This window comes from Nannospalax galili, unplaced genomic scaffold, assembly GCF_000622305.1.
Source record: "Nannospalax galili isolate Female #2095 unplaced genomic scaffold, S.galili_v1.0 scaffold556, whole genome shotgun sequence".
In the NCBI taxonomy this organism is placed as follows: domain Eukaryota; kingdom Metazoa; phylum Chordata; class Mammalia; order Rodentia; family Spalacidae; genus Nannospalax; species Nannospalax galili.
This window is the reverse complement of record NW_008338253.1, coordinates 415249-440116: the sequence shown is the minus strand read 5'-3', so window position 1 is coordinate 440116 and position 24868 is coordinate 415249. Positions and strand designations below refer to the sequence as shown.

Sequence of the window (24868 nt, the reverse complement as noted above, 5' to 3'; positions counted from 1 at the left end):
TGTGATTATTCGGATAATATCGACAAATTCACAACAAAGTGACTATTTAAAAAATTGCAGTTGCTAAAAAGAACAATTAAGTGCTAGCCAAATAGGAGAAGAAATGGGATGCGGTGCTTAGCTACAGATATTGTTCTGAATTCTGAGCAATTTATGTTTTGAAATGCTTAATTAATGTGGTAGCTTCATTTGGAGTGCTTAACTGTGAAAGCAATTTTGTATTCCAAGTTTATTCAAAAGCTTTTCTACAGAGCTGGTTTCAGGTTGAGTACATCTGATATGACCCTGATTGTTTTATCTAGTTGACTAGCTCCAAAGAACAAAGTGAGAACAGGAGACACCCCAACTGCTATGGCTTGATGTTCACATAGAACACCGGGAATGGAGAGAATAGGGCCTCCTGGGATCTCAGCTCTTTGCCTTTCATAGTTTGTGAGGAAGTTTCGTTGGCAAGGGACCAGAACTCATCCTTTTGGGAAGTCTGTCAATACAAGAGGAAGGAAGAAGAGCTCCACCCCATACCCAGACTCTCAGGATTCTTTTCAAATGACTTCCAGAAACTAAGCCTTTGTGTTCTCTCCCATGGAAATGAGTGATGAACATGAAGCTGAAAAATTGAGGCTTCATCATAGAGGTCTTATGTAAGACCTCTATGGTCTCATGACGTGACAGTGTAGGGTCTTACCAACTGAGAAAGCACCTCTGAATCAAGCATCTTCAGTCAAGATGATGGTTACAATGTAAAATATTTTCCTTTGGAATAAACTCCTTAACTGAACGCAGAGTAATTAGTAATACTTTACCCTAGAGCATAGTGGCACACACCTATAATTCTAGCACTTCAGAGGCAGAGGCAAGAGGATCAGGAGTTCAAGGCTAGCCTCTGCTGTACAGCAGCCTTGAGGCCAGCCTGGGTTATGAGACCCTGTCTTGAAAAAAAAAAAAAAACAAAGTTTATGGCCTATTTTATTGTTATGAGACCCTGTCTTGAAAAAAAAAAAAAAAACAAAGTTTAATGCCTAATTTAATGTCTACAAGCTATGTATATTGAACATGAATAATCTTCAAATTCAAATTTTAAGGAATATTGTGATCACTTATTTAGAAACAAAAATTAATTTATCTGTATTTCTATTAATGGAAAGAATATGTTCTGAGTGCTAGGCAAATGGCTGAGTGGTTAAGAGTACTGGTTGCTCTTGCAGAGGACCCAGATTCCATTCTTAGAACCCACATGGAAACTAACAACTATTCATTATTCATAACTCCAGTTCCAGAGGACCCAGTGCCCTCTTCTGGCCTCCGTGGACATTGGACACGTGTGCAGCACTTACATACATGCAGGCAAAACACTCACGCATGTAAAAATAAGAATAACTAAATCAAAAAAATTTTAAGAGACTATGTTTTGAAACATAATCCTTGATAGTGGATGTAAAATATACTCTCCATTTTAATTGTATTTTTGTCCTTGGTTTTCAGTATTTGCCTTTATTGCAAGGGAAATCCTTAGGCATGATCTTTGAGAAAAGAAGTACTCGAACAAGAATGTCCACAGAAACAGGTGAGTCCACTGACAAATCCAAACTTGTGTTGAAGAGCTGGCCTGGGGATGAGGACTTGGGAGGCCTAAGCTAATGGGAGAGCTTTCTGTGTGTCTTTAAGCACGAAAAGCAAACATTTTTCACTGGCAGCAGCAGCGCAGGGTTTCTCTCAATTCTTGTAAAAGTGTAGACAGAAAGATTAGCTTCACCTGCAGGAATTCTGTGGCGACTAAAACCCCCAGATACCACTTCAAGTCGAGGATAAAATACAGGTCAGCACAGGACCAAAGGCCTTAAATTCATGCAAGAAATGTGTCTGTTTTTAACTGTGAACTTTTTATTCTGTGCCAGTTCTGTCAGATAGTGGAAGCCTAACCTCTTCTGCAATAGGCAATCCTCAGTTGTCTTAGGGTTTACTTTCTCCCCTCAGGTCTCCCTCCCTCTTTCCAAGTGTGGCTAAATGAAAATGTCTAGATAGCTAAGGATCAGGGATTCTGGCCATTGGTCATTAGGGTACCATCTTCAAATGTTTGTACTGGAGGCTCCAGGGACTTCTGTATATCTATTGAATCTGCACTTCAATTCAGGGTTTGTTTCACTTACAAAACCTCGTAAAGATTCTCTTGGTTTAACTCTCAGACACATCATGGTTCTCTACACTTTGCTGGAACAGTGGAGATACTGAAAGTTCATCTCTACCTAATTGTTCCACCCTGAAGTACTGTACCAGCATGTTAGAGCTCTGTCTTAACAGTAAAAAACATATGCTCTCAGTAGTAGAGTTCCCCAAATTCATATGAGGGTTTTATGTTCTCCAGTGTTTGAAAGTCGGTGTGGGGAGAGTGAAAGGTCTGTCTGTTTCTACTCTTCTTGCCTCTTATGATCTCCTCTTCTCCTTCGAGGTTCCAATATTGGAGATCAAGTAATGAAAAGGTCAGCGGGAATAAAACCTGCTCTGACTTCCAAATCTATTAATATTATTTTTGCCTAGAATCCTAGGTAGTCAAAACTCAAATTTCTCATTTTTTTCTAAAGCTATTACACTTGCAATGGATTTCAAAAACTCTATTTTGAAACTTGTAAGCCACAAATTACCTCTTTTCTTTCCCTCTATATTTCTCCTGTATCAGACCTCCATTGGATCAATAATATGACCCAACTGGGCAACAAGACAGGGCGGAGTAAGTGCCATAAACAAAAACATATTGGCTAGTTTCTCAAGTGTCTTACACTACCTTACAAGCACCAGCGTTTTTTAGGGCTTAAAAGAAAATTAATACTGTGTTACATGTAATTTTTGCCTTTTAATGATAAATAATGGGGTTCATCAAAGAGATGACAAAAATGAAGTTCAGGAGGATTAAGTAATGGGGTGTTAAGTTCACTCAATAAAAACAGCACCAAGAGTCAAATCTTAAGACCACTTTTCTTATTAATGCACCTCCTTTGCAGAAAGAAGCAGGAAGAGAAGAAATATAGAAGGTGTCAGTTAATCTTAGAAGTCCTAGGAAGGAAACATATGGCTACATTTTGCACTTGAAATCTGGCTCCATAAGAGATCACTTTGGCCTCTGATTGATACTTGGAAAAAACGAATAAACTAGTAATTTTCAAGCTCTTTCTTCACAACACTTACCTTCCATGAGTTGGGCAGAGTTTGTTTTATTTTTTAATTGCACATTAGTATCTAAGAAAGATAGTCTTTTTCAAAGCCACCAAAACAATTAGTGCATAGAAATGTCTCAATGTTAAATGTTTTAGATGGATATTTCTTGGTGGTTATTTCCACAACTTTTCTCTGTATAATGTTATGTTTGATATTAAAATATCCTTGAACAGCTTCCTTCAATAACGAGGCTCTAAAATGGTTTGGGATGCAGACTTTGTAATAGATAGTCTGAACTTACTTAATCCTCTTGACAATACTATGATGGTGAAGCCATGGAGGAAAGCAGGCTGAAGCAAGATCAGGAAATGGTCCATTTACACATAGCTAATATACATCAGACACAAGATTGGATGCTATTAAGTATACTTTTTAATATCTAGTTTAATTGAAGCATGAGATGGTAATGTTTTATTCTAGTAAAACTGCTTTCTCAAAAGGTACTCAGCGTTTTCTTAAGTGATGATTTATCTAAGAAGTGCCCTAAACCCTGTACAAAATTGCAAACTATAAGAACAAATGCATGAGGCCAGGAATATTTAGCCTTTAAAATTTGTGGTTCACCCATGTATTTGTGATTACCCTCAGTTAGTACCTGTGGGTGCTATTAGTTGCATATGGCATGTTGCCAAACTCAGTAGCAGGCCAATCAGCCAGAGTGAGAAGCTGCCTTAAATGCTTACAGAGCTGGGAAAACCCAATCAAAACCATACCAAAGCATTTCTGTGGTGATAATGTACATGTACTTTTTTCAGTGATGGGAATAAACGCCAAGGTCTTGTGTATGCTAGACTATATCCCAAAACCCTATATGTGCATCTTAATAGTTGTCCTTTGGTATAAATTTTTTCAAGAGGTACATGTTTTCTTAATGTCTAGAATGAAAATAGAAAGCAGTTAACTGTCTGTTACTGCCACAGAGTTGCACTGTCCCCTGGGACGGGCTGGTCCTTATAGGATAGTCCTTGAAGATTCCATCTTAAGCCTGAAATTTGGAGACCCAGTCATATCTTATCTCAGGAAACAGAACACAATTCTCCACCCACATTAATTGTTCATGAAACATGTTTGTTAAAGTCTAACATACCTACAGGAAAGTGTATAAATTTCTAAGTGCATGCTAGTTCATGAATTCTTATAGTAAACACATCATTGTAACTAATACCCAGGAAAGCAGAATATTAACAGCACTCAGTCCTCTTCATTAACCTTCATGTGCTTCAAACCGCTACTCCTCACATCCAAGGGTTACCATTATCCAGACTAACACCATGGGTTAGCCCTGCCTGTTTTTGACCTTTATATAAAAGGAATCGTTCAGCACGTGCTCTTTTGTGTCTGGCGTCTTTCACTCTGCATTTTGTTGGAGAGATATATCCGTGTCTCTGTGTGTGGTTTTAGATCATTCATTCCTCATTCACTCTGTATATGCCTCCCTGAACAAACATGTCAATTCTTCTGTGTCTCTCTATTGGTGATTGCATTACTTTATTGCAAATTAATTGAGCTGATAGATGCATTTTTTAATCTCAATAAATCCAGTAGCTGATAGAAAAATGCACCGGGCATTCTAAGCGCTGGCCCTTTCCATTATTTAACACTGGTATTTTGCTTTCAAGGTGAAATAGAAGTTGGTGTTGCAGCAGCTGTTTCAAATTCATCATCTTTACAAAGACACCAATGCAAAATTTGTGATTCTGTTCCGAAGCTATGACAGCGGAGCACAGAGAGGTTAATGACTGCCTTAACTCTACCAGCAAGAAGCCTCAGATCTCTCATATTTATAGTGAATGAATTCTATTTCTATCCTTTGTTCCAAAGCCTGCAGGGATCTGTGAAGAAAACAAAGAGCAAAACAAGATTTGCTTTTATTTACCCAAACAGAAATTGAGAAATTAGGAGAAAACCAGTGATCACAAATATCTGCTGTGAAAGCATAAACAAATATAAGAAGTAAATGGATTTTGGGGGTGAAGGGAGGAGGAAGAGTAGAGTCCCATCTTTCTGTCCTCTTCTCGGCCATGACTACTCTTGGTAGTTTTAAGAACTGCTAACACCCCTTGAATCTCTTATCACAGAGGCCTGACAGATTAGCGAATATTTGATTTGTGCCTTTGGATTGGAATCTGAGATTCTTTTTGATAAGTGACAAGAGAGAAATTCCTTCTCAGACTCAATATCTCACTCCCCATGAGCTGCTGAAATTCTTGACTCCTACCTATAAACACTTCCTGTGGCCCTTCTTCCTCCTTTTACCTCATAAGTCCAGGCTTGATGTGAATCTTCTTCATAGCACAGGAAATGTAAGGGCATCAGATTAATAGTAAATTGCAGCAGCAGAATGATTTCTACTCGAGGAAAGGACATGACTTGGAGCAGGCATGCCAAGCAACCTTAAATTTTATCATTTTTGCATATGTGTGTGTGTCCCTGTGTTTTCAGTTGTATCTATGTGAATGGGTGCACAGGCATGTGAAAGCAATAGAACAGCCTTGGCTATCATTCCTCAGGTGCTATCCACCCTTTTTCTTCTTTGAGTTTGGGTATCTCACTGGCCTGGAGCTCACCACGTAGGCTAGGCTGACTGGCCAGTGAGCTCTAAGGATCTGCCTGTCTCTGCCTCCCAGGCACTAGAATTACAAGGACACACCACCATGCCCAGTTTTTTCACATGGGTTCTGGGCATAAATTCAGGTGTTCATGATTTCAAAGCGAGTACTTTATCAACTGAGCTATCCTTTCCATGTCACAAATTTTATTTGCCATCTTTCTCCATAGTCCTTGCCCTCAGTGGTACTCATCCTTGTGCTAGGCACATGGTATAGGTGACAATTACCATTTTCTTGATGAATGTATGGTATTCAGAATTGCACTGCTAACTTCACATGTTTGCAAATAAGTTAAATGCTCAAGAATGATGGTCAGTTACAATCACAATTAATGTTCAGAGTTTACATCCCAGATACTAGAAGTTTCAGTTCTTTCTGTCAACACAGTGAGAATTTATCAGTGTGGGAAATGGGTCCTTTCTCTAGAATCAATGTCTTTCCTTCCTTTATTCATACATTCAACAAGTACTTCTGGTATACTTACTATTTGCTGTCTTTATTCTACGTGTTTGTAACTGATACATCAGTAAGCAAACCATAGGAAATCCCCTGACTTGATGGAGCTTACCTTCTGTAGAGCACAGAGACAACAACCAATACACGAAATAAATAAATGCATGATATAGAAGAACATACATGCTCACAGCATGAAAAATGTTCCTGAGCTTGGAGTAGAAATGTTTACTCCATTGTGGGGACTTGGACTTTTGCCCTGAATGAAAAATCATGTGAGACTTTTGAGAAAATGTGGGATATAATCTAAGTTGCATTAAAAAATTATTCTTTTTTAAGTTAAAAATACACTGTGGAAACAAGATAGAAGCAGTGCAGTCTGTTCTTGCAGTGGGATGGAGAGAGAGGGGGAGGATCAGAGAGAGTTGTAGTAATGAACAGGTTAAGGGGGGCAGATTTTAAATGTTTGAAAGGAGATCCAAAGAGATTAAATATACTTGGCAAAAGATAGATATAAAGGATGACTTCAAAGTTTCTGCCTGAATAATTATGAAAGCAGCAGGTGGAGCAGGTTGAAAGGAAAAGATCAGGCATTCACTTTTGCTTATATTGAGTCTGAGATGTCTGTTAGACACAGAAAGAAGGATGCTGAAAACGCAGTTGGATGAGTCTGTAGTTTGAGAATGAGATGTAGCTTAGAGATACTGGAGAATCACCACCATAGAGATGGTACTTGAAGCCATGGTGCTTGAAATGAAGAGAGTGAATGTAGATTGGGAGATAAGGACCAAGAACTGAAGCTGGAATGCTCCAATGTTCAGAAATCAAGGAAAATAGAAGAAGCAGAAATCCAGGTTGAGAAAGAACACTTATTACCAAAGAAGTATATGAGCAAGAACATGTGATATCCTGGACTTTATGTGAAGAAAGTTTGTTAAGGAGAAACTGGTGCTCCACTTTGTTAGAGAGACTGAGAAGAAAGAGGAGAAAGGAATGGCCACTTGATGTAACTACATGAAGGTCATTTTGATGTCATAATGATTATTAAAGACTTATAAAGCTAGGTTTAATGGAAATGAGGTGTGTGTGTGAGAGAGAGAGAGAGAAAGAGAGAGAGGTGAGTTTTTCTATAAGGGGGAGCAATGAATTAAAGTGGTACTTCACAGAGAAAGTAGTGCCATGAAAAAATGATTTTTATAAATGAACAAAAAATGAGTATAGCTTGTGAAGTATGTGGCATATGGCAAAAAATTATTAGAATACAGTCATAGGCAGGCAAAGGAGGTTGGCTTCTAGTATATGAATGGAAGTGTGGAACAAAGACAATACAATAGGATGATAAGCATTTGAGCGAATATCTGAAAACCATGGATGATTTGGCAATGGAAAGCATATAAGACAGTAGGAAGAGTCATAGACATGTGGGATATGAAAAGTTCATCTATGCTAAACAGGAAAGAAAGTGGAGCATATGGATACAGATGATGGCAGGTGGGAACTTGTGGCGGTGGAGCCCACAAGTTCTCTGATAGCTGTAATTCACTCATTGAGATAAGAAATAGGGATAACAGTTGAGTGCTGCTTCTACCTCAAATATCCAACCACTTTCTCACTATTTCAGCTGTTGTCATTCTAGTCCAAATTCTTTTCTTTTTATTGAGCATTATTAGTTTCATACAACATTTCTCAATCAAATCCAGGTCCCCTTCTCTATCCATGCCTCCACCTTCCCCCCACCAAACCCCATGCACTCTGCCATACATGCTATTCATTCAGATGTTTGTACCCCAATGTCCTTCAGTGTAAATGTGTCCACTGGAGTCTAGTCAACCCACCCAGTGGTTGTATGTAAGTTACAGCATGTCGGATGTGGCTCCTAAATGGAATCTCACCCACCCACAGCTCAGGGACCATTGTGGAAGAGGGAGCAGAAAGGCTGTAAGAGCCAGGGTTAGTTCATGAACACTGGGAGGTGGAGGCTTCCAGGCCACTGGAGACTTGCTCATGTGAACCTGTGGCAGTAGTCACATTGAACAGGGACCCCATGTCAGCTCAATTAAACAAGGGCCCAAAGAGAAGGTGAGAAATAGGTGGCTGGCCAGCACTAGACTGACAACTATTTTAGCCTGATTTATCTGCTGGGCGAGGGAGAGTATGACTTACATACGATCACTTGTCCAAATTCTTAACTCTCATTCAGATTTTACAAATGTCTCCTAACTGGTGTCCTCGATTCTACCCCACTATTTATATCTTATTAAAACATAAGTCTAAATGTATTACTCCTCTGCTCCAACCTCTAATAGATTTCTATTTTCTTCAGCCAAAAGTCAGTTATTATCTCCTATCCCCACCTACCTTTTGCAGCATCACCCCTACTATTCTCCTCCAATGCTCTGTATCTTTCACACACAGAACCCACCACTTCTGATACTTACACAAGGCTCTTGTAACTACTCTTTCCAGGCTACCCTGTTTCTCATGATCCATTCTCTCATATCCCTCCATCTTCACTGAAATATCCCCGAGTCAGTATGCTTTCATTGATTATGATACTTAAAATGACAATTCCTGTCTCTTACATTTCCTCTTGCCCCTTCTTACTCAACTTTCATAGCTCTGACCAGCATCTAACATATAATATATTCAACTTATGCTCTCAGTTTACGATCAGTCTCTTCCCACTAGAATATAAGTTACAGGAAGGCAAAGAATTATATCTTATTGGAACTGGAGAGATGTCTCAGAGGTTAAGAGCACTGGCTACTCTTGCAGAGGACCTGGGTTCAATTCCCAGCACAACCACTGTCATAACTCCAGTTCCATGGGAATTAAACGCCCTCTTCTGACCTCCACAGGTCTTGCATGACACAGATGCACTCACACACATGCAGGCAATACACTCATACATATATAATAAAAATAAATATTTTAAAAAGAATTATATCTTGTTTACAATGCTTCTGTCACTGCCTAAGACAGGACTAGAAGCCATACTTTAAGAAAATTCTATATGCCTATGATAATTTTTGAATACTGTTTATTGGAAATACTGTCAAGCTTCAAAAATAATATGAAATTTGTCACTGTTCCCAAAATATGAATTTCCCACTCACTCACTTTCCAGATTCTCCACCTCTACAAAGTCTTTCAAAGTAATCTTGTTACTTCTTAAAGAAAGCAATGCTAATAAAATATTTTAATTAAAAAAGAATATATCGGATAAATGTCAGAACAGTGGTGTGAGGCCAGGATTTATAGTCACTCTTTTTCAGACTCTGACTCTCAGAGTCTCTGTCTATACAGTTCTTATAATAATATCTGCTATGCCCTTTCTTGGGGGGAAATCAATGGAGAAATGTTTATAAAGTGCCAGCAAGTAATCTAACTTTGTGAGTAGTCATTGCAAGATTCAGGACATAATAGCCTCGAGTATAATAACAGTCACAGTGACAGAAATACTGGCTATTGTGGTTGATTTGCCTTTTATTCTTTATAATAGGAATTTTCAGATAAATACAGAATTAGAAAGACGAGCATAAAGAGCACAGCAATATGCCTTATATTAGTCTACCAATTGTTACCATGTCTTCCTCAGCTTGTCTGATCATTCTTATTGCTAAAGTATTTTAAAGTCAATCAAAATGGTTTATGACCCTTTATCCCCAAATACATTCATTTGCATTATTTAAAACATGAAGAATATTTTCCTAAGTAACTGCAATGTCAGTAACAAAATGATGATTCCTTAATATCATTTAATATCAGTCCATACTGAAATAATATTATTCAAATTGTGTTTAGACATCAGTGGAGGCTTTCATGAAACCTTGACTCAAACTCTCATTTGTGGGTCTAAAATCCCTTACCCAATTCACCAGGCAATTAATGATTTTCTCCTTACAAGGTAAATCCCTTAAACAGATGGGATTAGCAAGTTGCGACAGTTATACATTTCCCCAAAGAGAAATTAAACACATTACAAAATAGAGGGTAAAATATATGTTTGAAAAATACCTAAAACAAATCATTATCTTGAAATTGTGCTTATTTGCTTTTCATTATACACTCGAGAAATGTCTCAAGCATGATAATAAAATTCTGGCTAGCTGTCACGATCTCCCACAAGTTTGCCCCAGATCACGTGTCAAAAGGTCTCTGCTTGTGCTCACCTAGTTGAACTCCGGCTTGGAGAAGACTTCTGTGTGTCTAATCCTCCTCAGCCTGAGGGAATGTGCAGTGAGAGCAGGGCATAAGCCGGGTTCCTCTACTCGGACATCTGCAGTGCTCTTACCACGAAAGGATGGTGGAAAAGCAGTGAGGGTAATGTTTCAGAGGTACTTATCTATGTCTTCATTAGAAGATGAAGACAATGGGATTAAATGGTAGAGTGACCCTTTAACTCAGTGACTTAAAGCCACAATTTCAATGCCTTCATTACATTATTTGAAAAATTTTAAATATTAAAGTATAGCCTTACATACGATCTCCACATGGACTGAATAGACTCCGGTGAATGAATTTACACTGAAGGACATCTGGGTACAAAGGCTTGACTGGATGGCACTTAAGAGGTTGGAATACATGAGGTTCATTGGGGGTTGGGCAGCATGGATGGAGGAGGGGGTCTAAATTTGATTAAGAAATTGTACAGGAAATTACAAAAGCTCAACGAAAAATTTTTTTTGCTTTTTTTGAGACCGGGTCTCCCTGTAGCCCTAGCTGGCTTGGAACTTACTATGTAGACCAGGCTGGCCTTGAACTCACAGAGATCTGCCTGCCTTTGCCTCCCAAGTGCTGGGATTAAAACTGTGTGCCACCACAACTGGCTCAATTAAAAAAATTACAGTAAAATTTATGTAGAGTAAAAAGTACAAATCTTAAATGAACTGCTAAGTGCTGACAAATGCGTATATCCATGTAATCTAGCAGCTCTATGAAGATGGAAAACATTTCAGTTAACTGAGAAAATGCCCCAGTGCTCTTTTTGTCACACAGCCCTAAACAGAAACAACCACTATTTCAATTTCTTCCACTCTAGACTAAATATTTACTTCTAAACTTTTTCAATAAATGTTCATTTTTTTTCTTTTAGTGTAATGTTTCTGGAATTTCACTCATTTTATTACTGAGTAGTATTCTGTTATAGTCCATAATGTCTCATAAAGCTCATTTATTTCTGTCCTCCTAGATGGATATATTTCTATAATTTAAAGAATAAGAACTAGGCAATGCTCCATTACAGCCAGCTCCTGACCAAAAGGGTAGAGAAATGGTCATGTATCTGAAAGAAAGTATTTTTGCAAAAAAATTTCATCTACTTATCTCAATTCATCATTTTGCTATGCTTGGGAATTTCCTACCAGAGAGGTTGAAGAGCTTTAATGTGGAGAACATTTCTATTGAGATGGTGCTGATGCCTCATAATTTTGTTTTGCAGTCTAGTTTTTTTTTTTACAAAATACTTCATTTTTTTATTGTAGGCTTTGCTCTTCTTGGAGGACATCCTTGTTTTCTTACCACACAAGACATCCATTTGGGTGTGAATGAAAGTCTCACGGACACCGCTCGGTTTGTAAAAGTCTTCTTCTTTTCAAAATTTATTTCAAAATTTGATGGATCCATTTCAAAAAGAATATATGTCCCACCCTTAAATAATGATGTCCACTCTTGGTGGCCTTTGTACTTCTCTTTTTTCATGAATCTTTCTTCACCTGATGTTTGTAATGCCTCTCCTTAATCCTCTGGCCTGTTTCTATGTTTTTTTTCTAGCAATTTTTAAAAGAATTCTCATGATAAATTTCTAAATTCAATGAAACTCAGAAATGATCAAACATAACCCTTACGTTTAATAGTCAAGGAAGTGGACGTCCAGGGAAGTTGACATATTCAAAGTTTCATAACTCAGAAGTATTAATAATATGATTTCTTAACACTTATTGGACACTAATTGTGTGCCAGGTATTGTTCTAACTGATTTAATCCTGATGACAACCTAAATATATTACTGTACAGAATTGAAATTGCTCAATTAGGAACATACTCACTGCATCCCACACAATCTCAAATACCAAGGTACTGATATTGTACAGATACTGCTGACCGGAAAAAGAAAATGCCATATTACTAAAACACATGCTCATTCAGAAACTCTGGCACAGAGTGGCTGTCTCATCTTCAATATGTGCTCTTCAAGGTCACCCTGGGTATCAACCTTGGGCCAAAACTTAGGAGAAGACAGCACGGAGAAGCTTTGCTTGCTTCAAAGCCACCATCTAGGGAAGTGCCACCATCACTTGCATTGATACTATCTTGGCAAGTACTAGTAGGCAACAGCCGCCTAGATGAAAGCAGAGGTGGCAAAAAGTTCTTGCTTATTATCATATCGAAAGGTGAAATGTATGCCATCTGACTCCTCATGAAATGATCTTATCACTATATAATTTCTAGCTGATAAATTCACACAAAAATGTCTTGGTTAAATGTTTTATCACAATAGGGAAGACTAATGTTTTCTTTTTCCTAAAAATATGTGACACAAAGCATACCTTAACAAGTACTGTCTGCTTTTTATAACAACTACTCTGGTACATTCTTAGGAATTCACCTTAGTTGACTTCCTAAAGATATTTCAATACAATAACCCGTCTTCAAACCTTCAATATTTGAAGATATATTATTTCATATAGGGCAAAGTGTACTAAGAAGTGATGCTGGTGTCATCTGGATGCTACGGACACAAAGAATAGATGAACATAAATGAATTATTCTTCTGAATACACTGCTACTAAATGGGGTTATATTTGCCTGGTAACTGATTCCATGAAAGTAAAATATACTTTATTCATAAGCAAATGACAAAATGAAGTGAAAGGAGAAAGAGAAGTGTTAGTCGAGATCCTCCAAGTAGCACCAGGTGAAAAGGAGTGCAAGAGTCACGTGTGAATTAATGGTTGGAAAATTATCCAGTTGAAGGAATAGCTGAGCATTCAAGTAAAGGTGAGGCAGTGCGGATGGATTGGCAGCTAGATCAGGGTCCAGAAATCAGTGGAGTTTGTAGGGTCCAGAAATCAGTGGAGTTTGTAGGGTCCCCAAAGCAAGAAACAACCAGTCATGCATTGAAAGCAGGGAATGAATAGAAACTTCTGCTTTTCTCTGCTTGCTCTCCATGCATTTCCCGCTGTGAGTCCTTAGAGAACCTGCATGTACACCCTGAGTAAAATAATCTATTCACAAATTCCAACGTAGCTGTGATCTTTTGAGTTCACATAATTACTTCCATTGTTACATGTGGATTAAAATAGGGATAAAATTGGATCTATATTAATTTTTCTAATCATTTAATCTTACCTGGCAATGTCGAATGAAAATAATAGTTACACCATAAAGGATATTCACTGTGGATTGCTTATGTTATCTTTATAATATTTTTGCAAAGTAAACATTCTTGGCCCAGTTTTATAGATGAGGAAACCATGGCTCAGAGAAATAATGGAACTTAGAAGCTAAATCAGGATTTCCATGTTTTGATTACCCGCTGATGCTTCTTCTATTCTATGAGAAGAAATTAGTTGTAGAAAACATTGATTTGTCTATTAGGAGGTCCCCAAGACTATCCTGAGATTTGGTGACATGCTATTAACCTTCATAGGACTCAACAAAGTCATACCCATGGTTATGATTTATTATAGCAACAGGATACCAAATACAGTCATCATAGGAAAAGATATGTGCGGTAGAGTTCAGGACAAAGCTGGTGCAAGGTCCGAAAAGTCTTTCCGTAGTGGAGCCACACAGGATATACTTAATTCCCTGAGTACTGATTTGTAACAATGTATGTGAAATGTTGACAAGAAAAGGATGCTCGTAAGAAACTTAGAACCCAGGGTTTTTTATCAAAGCTGCTCACATTTACACAGTCTGCCTGGCATGTACCCAAATTCCAGGCCCTTGTAATAGAAAGCAGGTGTTTGCCTTAACCTATATTGTTCCTAAAAGCATTTTAGATAAAGTGAGCCACTCTTACTTCTTCCTGAGAATGATGGAAACTCCCCAAAATTAAGTTCCAAGATGTTATTCCAAAGGCGACCTTAAAAGCAGAATTTTCAAAGATTAACAATCAGGTCAGCTTTTTTTTTTCTCCCAAATCATTGCTTGCTATTTAAAATTAAGAGGCTCTGAGCCGAGCATGGTGGCACACGCCTTTAATCCCAGCACTTGGGAGGCAGATGAAGGTGGATCTTTGTGAGCTCAAGGCCAGCCTGGTCTACATAGTGAGTTCCAGGACAGCTGGGACTACAGAGAGACCCTGTCTCAAAAACACCAAAAAAAAAAAAATTAAGAGGCTCTCACCCTTAAGATCCACTTCGTGATTTATTTTTTAAAAATGAAGTTGTTTGTATATTTTACATTTTATTTAATTACATTGTATTTATGTGTGGGTCCAAGGGCCGGGGTGTGTGCCACACAGAGGATACCTTGTGGAAGTTGGTTCTCTTCTTCCATCCTGTACATTCATGGGACTAAAATCAGATAATCAGGCTTGGCAGCAAGTGCCTTTACCTTCTGAGCCATCTCCCCAGCCCCCAAATCCACTTTACACTTCCAAATGCCTGTAAAGCATACAATATAAAGTTATCTTTAAACAGAAGTGTGTTCCAAAGTAAACATTTGTACATGTATGAATAGAAGAAAAATCATTTGGATCATGATAGAAATGGGAGGTAGGTAGATTCATGTTAGGAGTTCTAAAAACTAGTATGGGGATTATATTGCTAAATTTGTTAAAATGTAGAATTTTGGCCCCACACTTAGAAATTTTATTTATCCAGTTATATTTCAGATGATTTGTAAGAATCTGATTCTATACAAAGGTAAATGTAATGACTTTGAGAGACTTTGAGGACTTGGGAGATGCCTTGGTCAGTAAAGTGCAAGTATAAGGAAATGAGTATGGATCACCAGCATCCATGTAAAAGCCAGCCACAGTGGTGTGTGTCTGTAAACGCAGTGCTGATGGGAGATGGAGACAGGTGGATCCCTGGAGTTCACTGGTCAGCCAACCTAACTGAATCTGAGCTCAGGTTCAATGGAAGACTTGTTCCCCAAAAATAAGGTGGAATGGGATAAAAAAAACACCTGATTTTGACTTCTGGCTTTGATACACTTATGTGTGCATGCAGATGAAAACGTACATACAATACACACATGTCATATGATAAAGAGAAAGAGACCGAGACAGAATGAGCAAGTTGGAAAGAGGTGCATGAAACTTAGGCTGTTGTGCTGTGAATCTAGACTAATGAAATCGTGGTAAAGAAGTGGTGGGTAATAGGGGATTTAGATGGTTTCATGATGACTGATTGTGAAAGGTGAAAAAACAATAGAAGCTGAATTATTTCAGATTTGTTACTGAGTGGAGGGATGAGGAATTTCTGCTTTGCGGAGAAGGAATAGATTAGATATTGGGCATACTGTATTAATGGTTGAATCTCCAAATATATATATACATACATATATATGTATATATATGCCACTGGAGATAAGCACCTTGGGTGGCACAAAGAGCTAAAGAAGTATGTATAAATTCAGTGGTTTAAAAAAAATGAACTCCACAGTTGCATTGTGGGAGAATTGTGGAAGGCTGTACCTTGAGGGCCGATGCAATTAAAGTAAAGAGAGAGGAAGGAAAATACAATATTAGAAGCTGGGCTAGGAGATAGAGGTGGCAGAAAATGGGGCAGTAGTTATTGTGGAAATTTAACTTTCTTTTGTATAGCCCATTACTTCTTAATTTGACAAAATACCTGACAAACAAGATATGGTAAGACTCAGAAATTCAATAAACCTAAACTGAAGAAGACAAGAGAAATCCACTGCCTTCCACAGAAGCAACTGTACCGGAGAAGTTGAGAAGTGAATCATAATGACATCTACCCTCTGAGCAACCCTTAGCAATTGCCTTCTTTGCTTTTTGTAGAAGTTTAATTTTTGAAGATACAAAGGGATTGTGTGTGTGTTTGAATGACAGTGCTTGCCCTTCTAGTAGAGAGAACAGCACACACTTGACACTGATTGATGGTGTTGCTTCTCCAATCTACCTGTCTGGCTGCTTTGGGGGCCTTGTAGAATAAAAACGTGCCTGGGTATTGGTAAAAGTAGAAACTGAGGGGAAATTCAATAGATGCAACCACAGAAAGGAAGTATTCAAAGCAAAACTGGGCTGGCCTCTTGATAGCTATTAAAAGCAATTTCCAAAGTACCAAATATTTTTTTTAAATTATTTCATTATTCAGTGATTAAAAATGGTCATTAAATGACTGCTTTCTTCTACTAGACATTGTTTGAGCATTGAGAAAAAAGTTGATTAAGTCAAACTAGGTCTTTGTTAGAATAGAAATATGTTCTATTGCTTTATTAGACAAATATATGAATCATGACTAGAATAGTAGGCTGAAATAAGTGCTGGAATTAAGAGAAAGCAGGGTGACTTACGAGTGATATGGAGACTACCTTACCTGTCATAGTCAGGAACGGCTTCTCTCAGAAGATGACATTCAAACTGAGAACTCAGTGAACAGACAGAACCAGACATGCAAGACTGTAGGAACAGCATCATAGACAGAACTTATGGAGCAGAGGCCTAAGGCAGAAACAATCTGGCTTTTCAGGAACAGAAGAACAACCTGCAGTGTTCTAAATTTGGCATATAAACGTATTTTAAATCTGAAAATTAAATACACACATATATGTATTTTATCGGTTAGCCTGAAATTATCTTCCACACCAAAGGAATGAAAAATAAAACCAAGCCAAGTATTGTGCTTGCCTCATTTGAAATCAGCCTGGGCTACTTAGAAAGACTGTCTCAAAAAATCAAAACAAAACAAAAATCCAATAGGGGATATGAAAAATGAATAGTAAATATCTATATATGAAAAGTACATCATGTAGAAGATCCCTACAACTTACCCATATTACATATGTATTTATGCCCATTGAATGGCAACTCTAATTTTCTACTCTTCTTCTCCTCAGTTCCCTAGAAACAACATTTTACTCTCTAATTCTGTGAGTTTGACTATTTCAAATATGTCAAATAAGTGGGAATCATGAACCACTTGACCTTCCATCACTTATTTCATTTGGTATAATATCTTCCAGGTACATCTGTGTTTTTGCAAATGGAAGGATTTCCTTCTTTTTAAGGAAGAATGATATTTCTGTACATATATATATATATATATCACATTTTTATTATCCATCCACATGTTGATCCAAGTTGTTTCTGTATCTCAATTCTTTTTCATTTTTTGTGAAATTCATGCAATATATTTTGATCATATTTAGATCTCCAGGATATATATGTATCCTGATAGAATCAGGTTTGTGTCCCCAAATGTATTTCAGTATGGTTCATCCACAGGACCCTGGTCAATCTACTAATAATCTCACTGATAAATGAGACTGAATCTCCCCTTCCCTGCAGTCATCGGTTGCCAATAGTTCCTCAGATAAGGTTGAGGTTTCTTTCCCATTTCCCCAAGTCTCTGTTGCATTTTTTTCTGGCTTGAGCTTATGTGGCACTTGTCCATTGCTGTCAGCATTGCTGTGAGTTCATATGAGTAACTGACGAGATGTCTGGAAAGTTCTGTTTCCTTGTAGTCATCCACCACCTCTGGCTCTTACACTCTTTCCACCCCATCTTCAGCAATGATCCTTGAGCCTTGGGAGGCAAAAGTTTGATGTAGGTGTTCTATTCAGGGATAAGCAGTCTGCAGCCTCTTGTTCTCTTTACATTGGCCAGTTGTGGTTTTCTGTATTATTCACCATCTGCTGTACAAGGAATCTTCTCTGCTGAGAGTTGAGAGATGCATTTATCTATGTATGTAACAATAAGTCATTAGGAGTCAGTTTAATACTATATCTATTTAGCATATTATTTGTATTAGGCTTCCTCCCTTTGCCTATGGGCTGTCAAGCCTCAAGCTCCTAGGCCTGCTATCAGTGTCAGGTATGGGCTCCATCCTATGAAGCAGACCTTGAATCCAATTAGAAAGTGGTTGGTTACTCTATAATATTAGTGCCTCTATTGTACCAGTGTGCATATCTTGCCATGTCAGTTACTGTGGCGTGCAGGATTCACAACTGGGTAAGACTGTTAGTTAATTCTCTCTTCAGGCAGCTTGCATAGCTCATGAAAGGTAGCCAGTAGAGACAAGCACCAGCTTGATTTATCATTGTTTGTTCTATAGCTCATATGGGTTTCGTTTTGTTACTGAGGTGTAGGAGTTTCTTAAATATTGGACTTTCACCTCCCCTTTCAGATATATGCTTTGCAAACTTTTTTCCCTTCTATAGTTTCCTTTTCACGCTCCTGATTCTTTTGCTGTGCATAACAATTCATAATTAGATATACTCAACACAATCAAAATCTTATACTAAAGGTCAAACAAGATTTTTTTAAGACAAGCAAGTATCCCAAAGGAAATTTCACAGTTAAAGAGAAAAAAGTTAGTTTTTTCTCCTTGAATTATAATAATGTAACTTGTTCATTAAACAAGATACTATGGGTAAATCTCCTTAGCTAAGTCTGAACTGAATATTGTGTAATCTGAGGGTATGTTAGGGAAAGCAGTGAAGTGGAGCTGTGTAATGATATTTTGTAGGAGCTGGTGTGCTAAGGATCCTCAACACCACCCACAGGTTCAATGATGCATTAGGAAGGATTACAAGACTTAACATATAGCTGCTTCATGACCCAGATTTATTACATCTAAAATTCACAAATGAAAATGACAATAAAGGAGGGCTGAGGGTGCAGCTCAGTGGTTGACCATTTGCCTAGCATGCACAAAGCCTTTTGTTTCATCTCCAAAACTGAGAAAAATCATGAAGAGAAAAAAATACATGGGTGAGATAAGGGCAAAACTAGGTACAAACCTCAAAGTCTTCACTCATTGAAATCTCACAGGAGATCCTAAATTTCCTCTGAAAAGCAGTCCCTAAGGTTTTTATTGGAGACTGGTCATAAGAGCACATGTAGCTCCCTTAGGAAATAATTCTCAGGGTTTTTATTGGTGACTGGTCACATCAGCACAGTCTTGCCCAGCACAAATCCAAATTCCAGCATCCCAGAAAGAAGTGTTCCACATAAATCACAGTATGTATATCCTTGCCAATTTATAAAATCTAAGTTTCTAGATGGCAGCCAAATACTATCCTTGTAAGCAGACCTCAAAAGCATAGCCATCTCAGGACTTCTACATTAACTCTTTCCTGCATGACCAAACTTCTCATTCTAGCTGACTGGGAAACAGTGGGAGGAATTTTTAGTTGTATATAATGACATCATATTCAAAATGAGCATTTCTTCTTTTGATATTTTTCAAAGCAGATCATGCTTCTGGAGGACATACAGGTTCTGCCTCCAGTGTAAACTGATCAAGGGATAGACTCTCAACAACAAAACAGAGTAATTTAAAAACTTGGAAAATTAATTGAATTTATTCTATACCCATGGAAAAACAGTCTTAAAACTTCCTTTGGTTCCTTCATGCAGTGTGGAACATTGAGGGTCCAGGACCTTATTGAATATAATCAGTTGGATTGTTAATTCCCTTTCTTGAGGAGTCTTTCTTAACTCTTTCCCACCACTTAATGTATCAGAAAAGTACAAAACACATACATACACACATACATAATAGGTAATATATACACATTCACTGAAATTTCCTCCAGATTGGATGGCATTTTCAGATGTCAGTTCCCTGATCTTCTACTGGGGTTAAGAGTTGGATGTTCTATTTTTTCCTTCCTCTCAGCATGTACTTTCAGATGTCATACCAGGCGTGATACTTTAGCATGACTCAGATTCTTCGGAATTTTAAAATCAGATGGAACTTAGCAACAGCGGTGAGCCATTATCTCTCCAGTTAGAAGGCTTTGTGTTTCTTCCATAATGATAGCTGTTCATGCCTAATGCTCTGAGTGCACTATTGAAAGGTGCATAATAGCTTCACAGTCATTTTCACTTTAATACAGTACTTAGTAATATGGCTTCAGGAACCACGTGTATGAAATGCTTCATATAAAACCAAATAGTGTAATGTGGTTCTATACTAATTACTTTCACTATAGGTATAATTTACTTACGGTTGTAATTGCTAAATTTTTCTGCTGATGTAAAACTAAGAACGTCAGCACAAACCCTGTATTAGTTTCCTAGAGGTACCATAGCAAATTGTCATAAACTTAAAGATAACTTTATTCTCTCATAATTCTGGAGGGTAGAAAAACGCATATCCACTTGTCTCCAGCATCATAATTCCCTTTCTGATGCCTGCCAGCAATTCCTGGTGTTTCTTGGCTTGTAGGTGCATCACTTCAAAATCTTCCTCCGCCTTTGTCTGATCTTTTTTCATTATGTGTTGTGGTATATCCTCTCCTCTTCACAAGAACAGCAGCAGCCTTTGGCATTAGGACTTCACCTACTCCTGTATGACTTCATCCTACCTAATTCAATCTTCAAAGACCCTACGTTCAAGCAAAGTCTCCATCGTGAATGCTGAGGAGACTTTGATTATTGCTTTTTTGTTTGGGTTTAGTTTAGTGTTAAGGGTATTTAATTTCTATGTAAGTATCCGGTATAACACAGAAGTAAAGCAACCAAAGAATAGCAGAAAATTTGGCCTGCAAAGGATTTATCTAGATCAACTACCCTTGTCATATCTCTTCCATATCACTCCTTCAAAATGGCCATTGAATCCTGCATGAATATGACAAACATTAGAGCCCTCTTGCCAGACTGAACCACTTTCTTCTCTTTTTATATAATCTGTCTGTTCTGACCAGGAGCATGTACAATGTAAGAGGCCTCTTTCAAATTTGACCTGAAATTGGTCTTGTTAAATTCTTAATGTTCTTCTATTTAAATCTTTATAAACTCATAGATTTTAGGGGTTGGAGAGATGGCTCAGAGGCTAAGGGCACTGGCTGCTCTTGTAGAAGACCCAGGTTCGGTTCCCAGCACCCTCATTACACCTAACAACAGTCTGTAAGTCCAGTTCCAGGGGATCCAACACCCTCTTCTTGCCTCTGCAGCATTGTGAACACATGGTGTACTTTCATACATGCAGGCAAAACATTTAAATACATAAAACAGATAAATAAGCTTTAAACTCATGGGTTTTAATATATTTGAACATTTCAGTGCATCATCAGTTATTTTTATGGATGAGCACATTGTCCCGTATTTGGCAAATGTAATCTGTGTTACAGTTGGTTCATTTTGACCAAAACTCATTCATCACTGATAACTCCCATGCTTTTCAGTTATGACAATGTTCCAAGACCATCTCATTTTTAAACAGGTCTAAGATTTAAGCATGGTTATAAGAAGTTCCGTGTCATTTTCAGTTATTTTTAAAGTCATATCTGGGAGAAATTTTCTTTATTGCAGTACTGGGGATTGAACCTAGGACCTTCATGGCAGGTAAGTGCTCATCTATGAGGCTAAATCCCTAGTCTTCTTGCTCTTTTGTTGAGACAGTTTTGTGATGCATTGCATGATGACCATGTGATCACTATGTAGAGCAGGCAGGCTTTGAACTTACAGAAATCCTCCTGTCTCGGCCTCCTGAGCACTAAGAATACAGGCATACACTACTACAATTTTTTTTTTCCTTTTTAGAATGATTTTTTTTCTAATGATTATAGTGGTACTCCTTTTGATAGAAAACACTCACAGATATTATGTGCCAATGATACATCTTCCAGAATAGTTTTAACATTTGATCTCCTATACCATCTTTCTATTGAAAGTCTTTTATCATCTTTCACCTTTTATTAAGCAACAGAAAAACAAATGATGGGGTATATAGACCACACAGTAAACATTCTGACAAAATAAGTTGAATATTTATTTTAAGTTGTCAATGTCTTTTAAAAAAATCTTAATATTGGCTATTAAATACCTAGGGTACATACCCTGGTATGTATAGGAAGCATTAAATACAGAAAACGTAGATTTTGCAAGAGCTGCTTTTCTATAGTTGTGGGCAGAGGCCTAAAAGTATCTGAAAACTGCAGGAATCTAGTGCAAAGAAAGCGGAACTCCATTTCCATTGAATGCAAATGAAAAGAGGTCAAAATGAAAAGTACTTACAGAGTTACAGAGCCAGAGAATAGTTTTAACTTGTCAACCATTCATTTATTTATAACAAGGATAATCAAGCTCTTAACATGTTTAAAGCTGGAGTTCTAAATTACTGGACAGCTACATGAAGCCTCCAGCTCTAGCTGAAAGGTTGCCATTGTTTCCAGTGGGGAAGTTTGTTTATATTTTGAAATGATCTTTATTTGAAAGAAGAGCAATTTCTTTATGCTTTTAGCAACTTTAAGCATGAAGAAACCAATGTTACTGACAAAGTGATATGAACAAATTACCTAAAGTGTCCTTAATATCTTTGTTCTCCCAAGTGTTTCTAATGTGAAAACATTCTGGGAACTGCATCCCATTGGCCCACATCATACACACATCATTGCATGCCACTTCACCTGCAGCTTCTGTGTCTGAAAGAGGACCAAGTGGCATTTTTGAGAAAGTTCTGTCATGCTCCTTTTTTATTATAGATGAGACTCTAAGGGAAATTTTGTGCCTACAACAGTATTCAACAGTATTCCGTACTCTGTACTTTGTTAATGGTCAGACCTACTGTTCATTTGAATCTATCAAACATTTAACATTCCCTTAAACAGAATACAGAATATATTTCTCTAAACCACTTATTATCAACGTGTGGTTAACAAAGCAACAACTTATGCAACCCTTGGGAGCTTTGTTAAAAGGAAAACTCTTGGATCTCAAATCATGCTTACTGAATGAGAACTAGAGCAGATAGTGTTTTTGCAAACTCTGGTAATTCTGATGCATGTTCACATTTTTGTTTCTTGAACCATTTATTATATAAGTGCTAAAGGTGTACCTCAGCGGTAGAGCATTTGTGTACATGTCTGAGGTTCTTAGTTTCATTTCTAGCACCACAGAAAGAAAATAGAAAAAATAAACCTATTTACATACTATTCATACAATCAAATGCATAGTAATTGAACAAAACAGGTCTCCTCAACATTCAAATATTGACTGCAAACTTAATCAAATATTTTTCAGCATTTAAGCAAAGCCTAACAGTTAAGATTTTCCTGAATGCTCCAAATATTTTACAAAGGAAAATGTACACATAAGATTACATTAATTACACATTAATTACAGTGCTGAGTGTTTTGAAGATAAAACAGGATATAATGTCATTAGTATCACAGATTTTATTTATTCTTTTTTATTGAATTTTTTCTGTATTTCACATAGAACATCTCAAATAATCTTACTCGTCTTTATACCCCTGTCCCCACTGGCAGGATATCCTCTCATAGCCTCCCACCCCTGACTGGAACCCATATATTCTGTCATCCCTATTAAGGCCCACTGGGTTGTCGGTGTCCCCAGCCATTCCCAAATGCAAGTCTGTCCACTGAGTCTAGTCAGCCTATCCAGAGTCCCTTGTTTTTGGAAGATCAGCTCTTCTTCATCTAGCAACAATTAGTTGCCAATATTCCTTCAGATAAAATCGAGGTCTGCTGTTGAATTTCCCAGTTCTATGCTGGGTTATTGTCTTCTTGAGTTTGCATGGGACTTGTGTATGCTGACGCCATTGCCATAGAATCATATGAGCAGGTTCACAGGAGCTTGTAGGACTCTGTTTCCATATCATCATGCACCTTCTCTCTGGCTCTTACAATCTGCCCCCTCTTCTGCAGTGGTCCCTGAGCCTTAGGTGGGTGACGTTTAGTAAAGTGGTCCTGTCCAAAGACCAGCATTCAGCAGACTCTTGATCTCTACATTTTGGCATTTGTGACCTTTTGTGTTCCTGGCCATCTGCTGCATGAGGGAGCTTCATTATTGAGAACTGAGAGATTCATTAGTGTCCTCTGCTTTATCCCTGTTCTATGTTCCATGAGCCTATTCTTGCACAGTTCAGGAACTTAAACATTGTTGGGCTGTCATTTTGGGGATATATGTTATTGGGCTGCTAAGAATTCCACAAAAGAGTACTTTCACATCCTCTCAGGATTTAAGTAATTTGACCAGGATGGAAAGAAAAAAAAATTAGCATCTCAGAAAGCCTGGGATACAAGTTATATAGATTGTGAGACCTGGTTGCTAAGATCAAGGTGAATTAAACTCCAGCTATTGATCACTGGGCTGTGTATCTTGTTCTCACTTAGTTTTCACTTTTGTCATTGGGTCTATAGTTTTTTTTCTTATAGCTTGTTTAACAGACTATCCAGAATTTCATGTCTTAAACAATTAAAAAATTAATTTATTATTTTGGAGGTTAGAAATTTAAAACGTATGTCTCCTACTGGAGATCCCAGGGAGATTTGGTTTCCTGCTCCCAAAGGCTGCCCAAATCCTTAAGCTCATGGTCCCTTACATCCATCTTCAAACTCCTCATCATTGCAGCTTCTCCCAATTCTGATCTCTTTTCTCTCTCTTATGAAGACATTTGTGATTATATTGAGTTCAACCCAGTGGA

The 24868-nt window shown here is 37.7% G+C and overlaps 1 protein-coding gene across 1 annotated transcript in view; it reads left to right on the top strand.

Annotated features, from left to right (window-relative positions):
- Positions 1-24868, top strand: part of Otc (ornithine carbamoyltransferase) — a 62232-nt gene that overhangs the window by 12177 nt on the left and 25187 nt on the right. Inside the window, exons 3-4 of the mRNA XM_029563485.1 lie at positions 1483-1564; positions 11756-11843. Coding sequence (XP_029419345.1) covers positions 1483-1564; positions 11756-11843 — 170 coding nt within the window. The remainder of the gene's footprint in view (positions 1-1482; positions 1565-11755; positions 11844-24868) is intronic.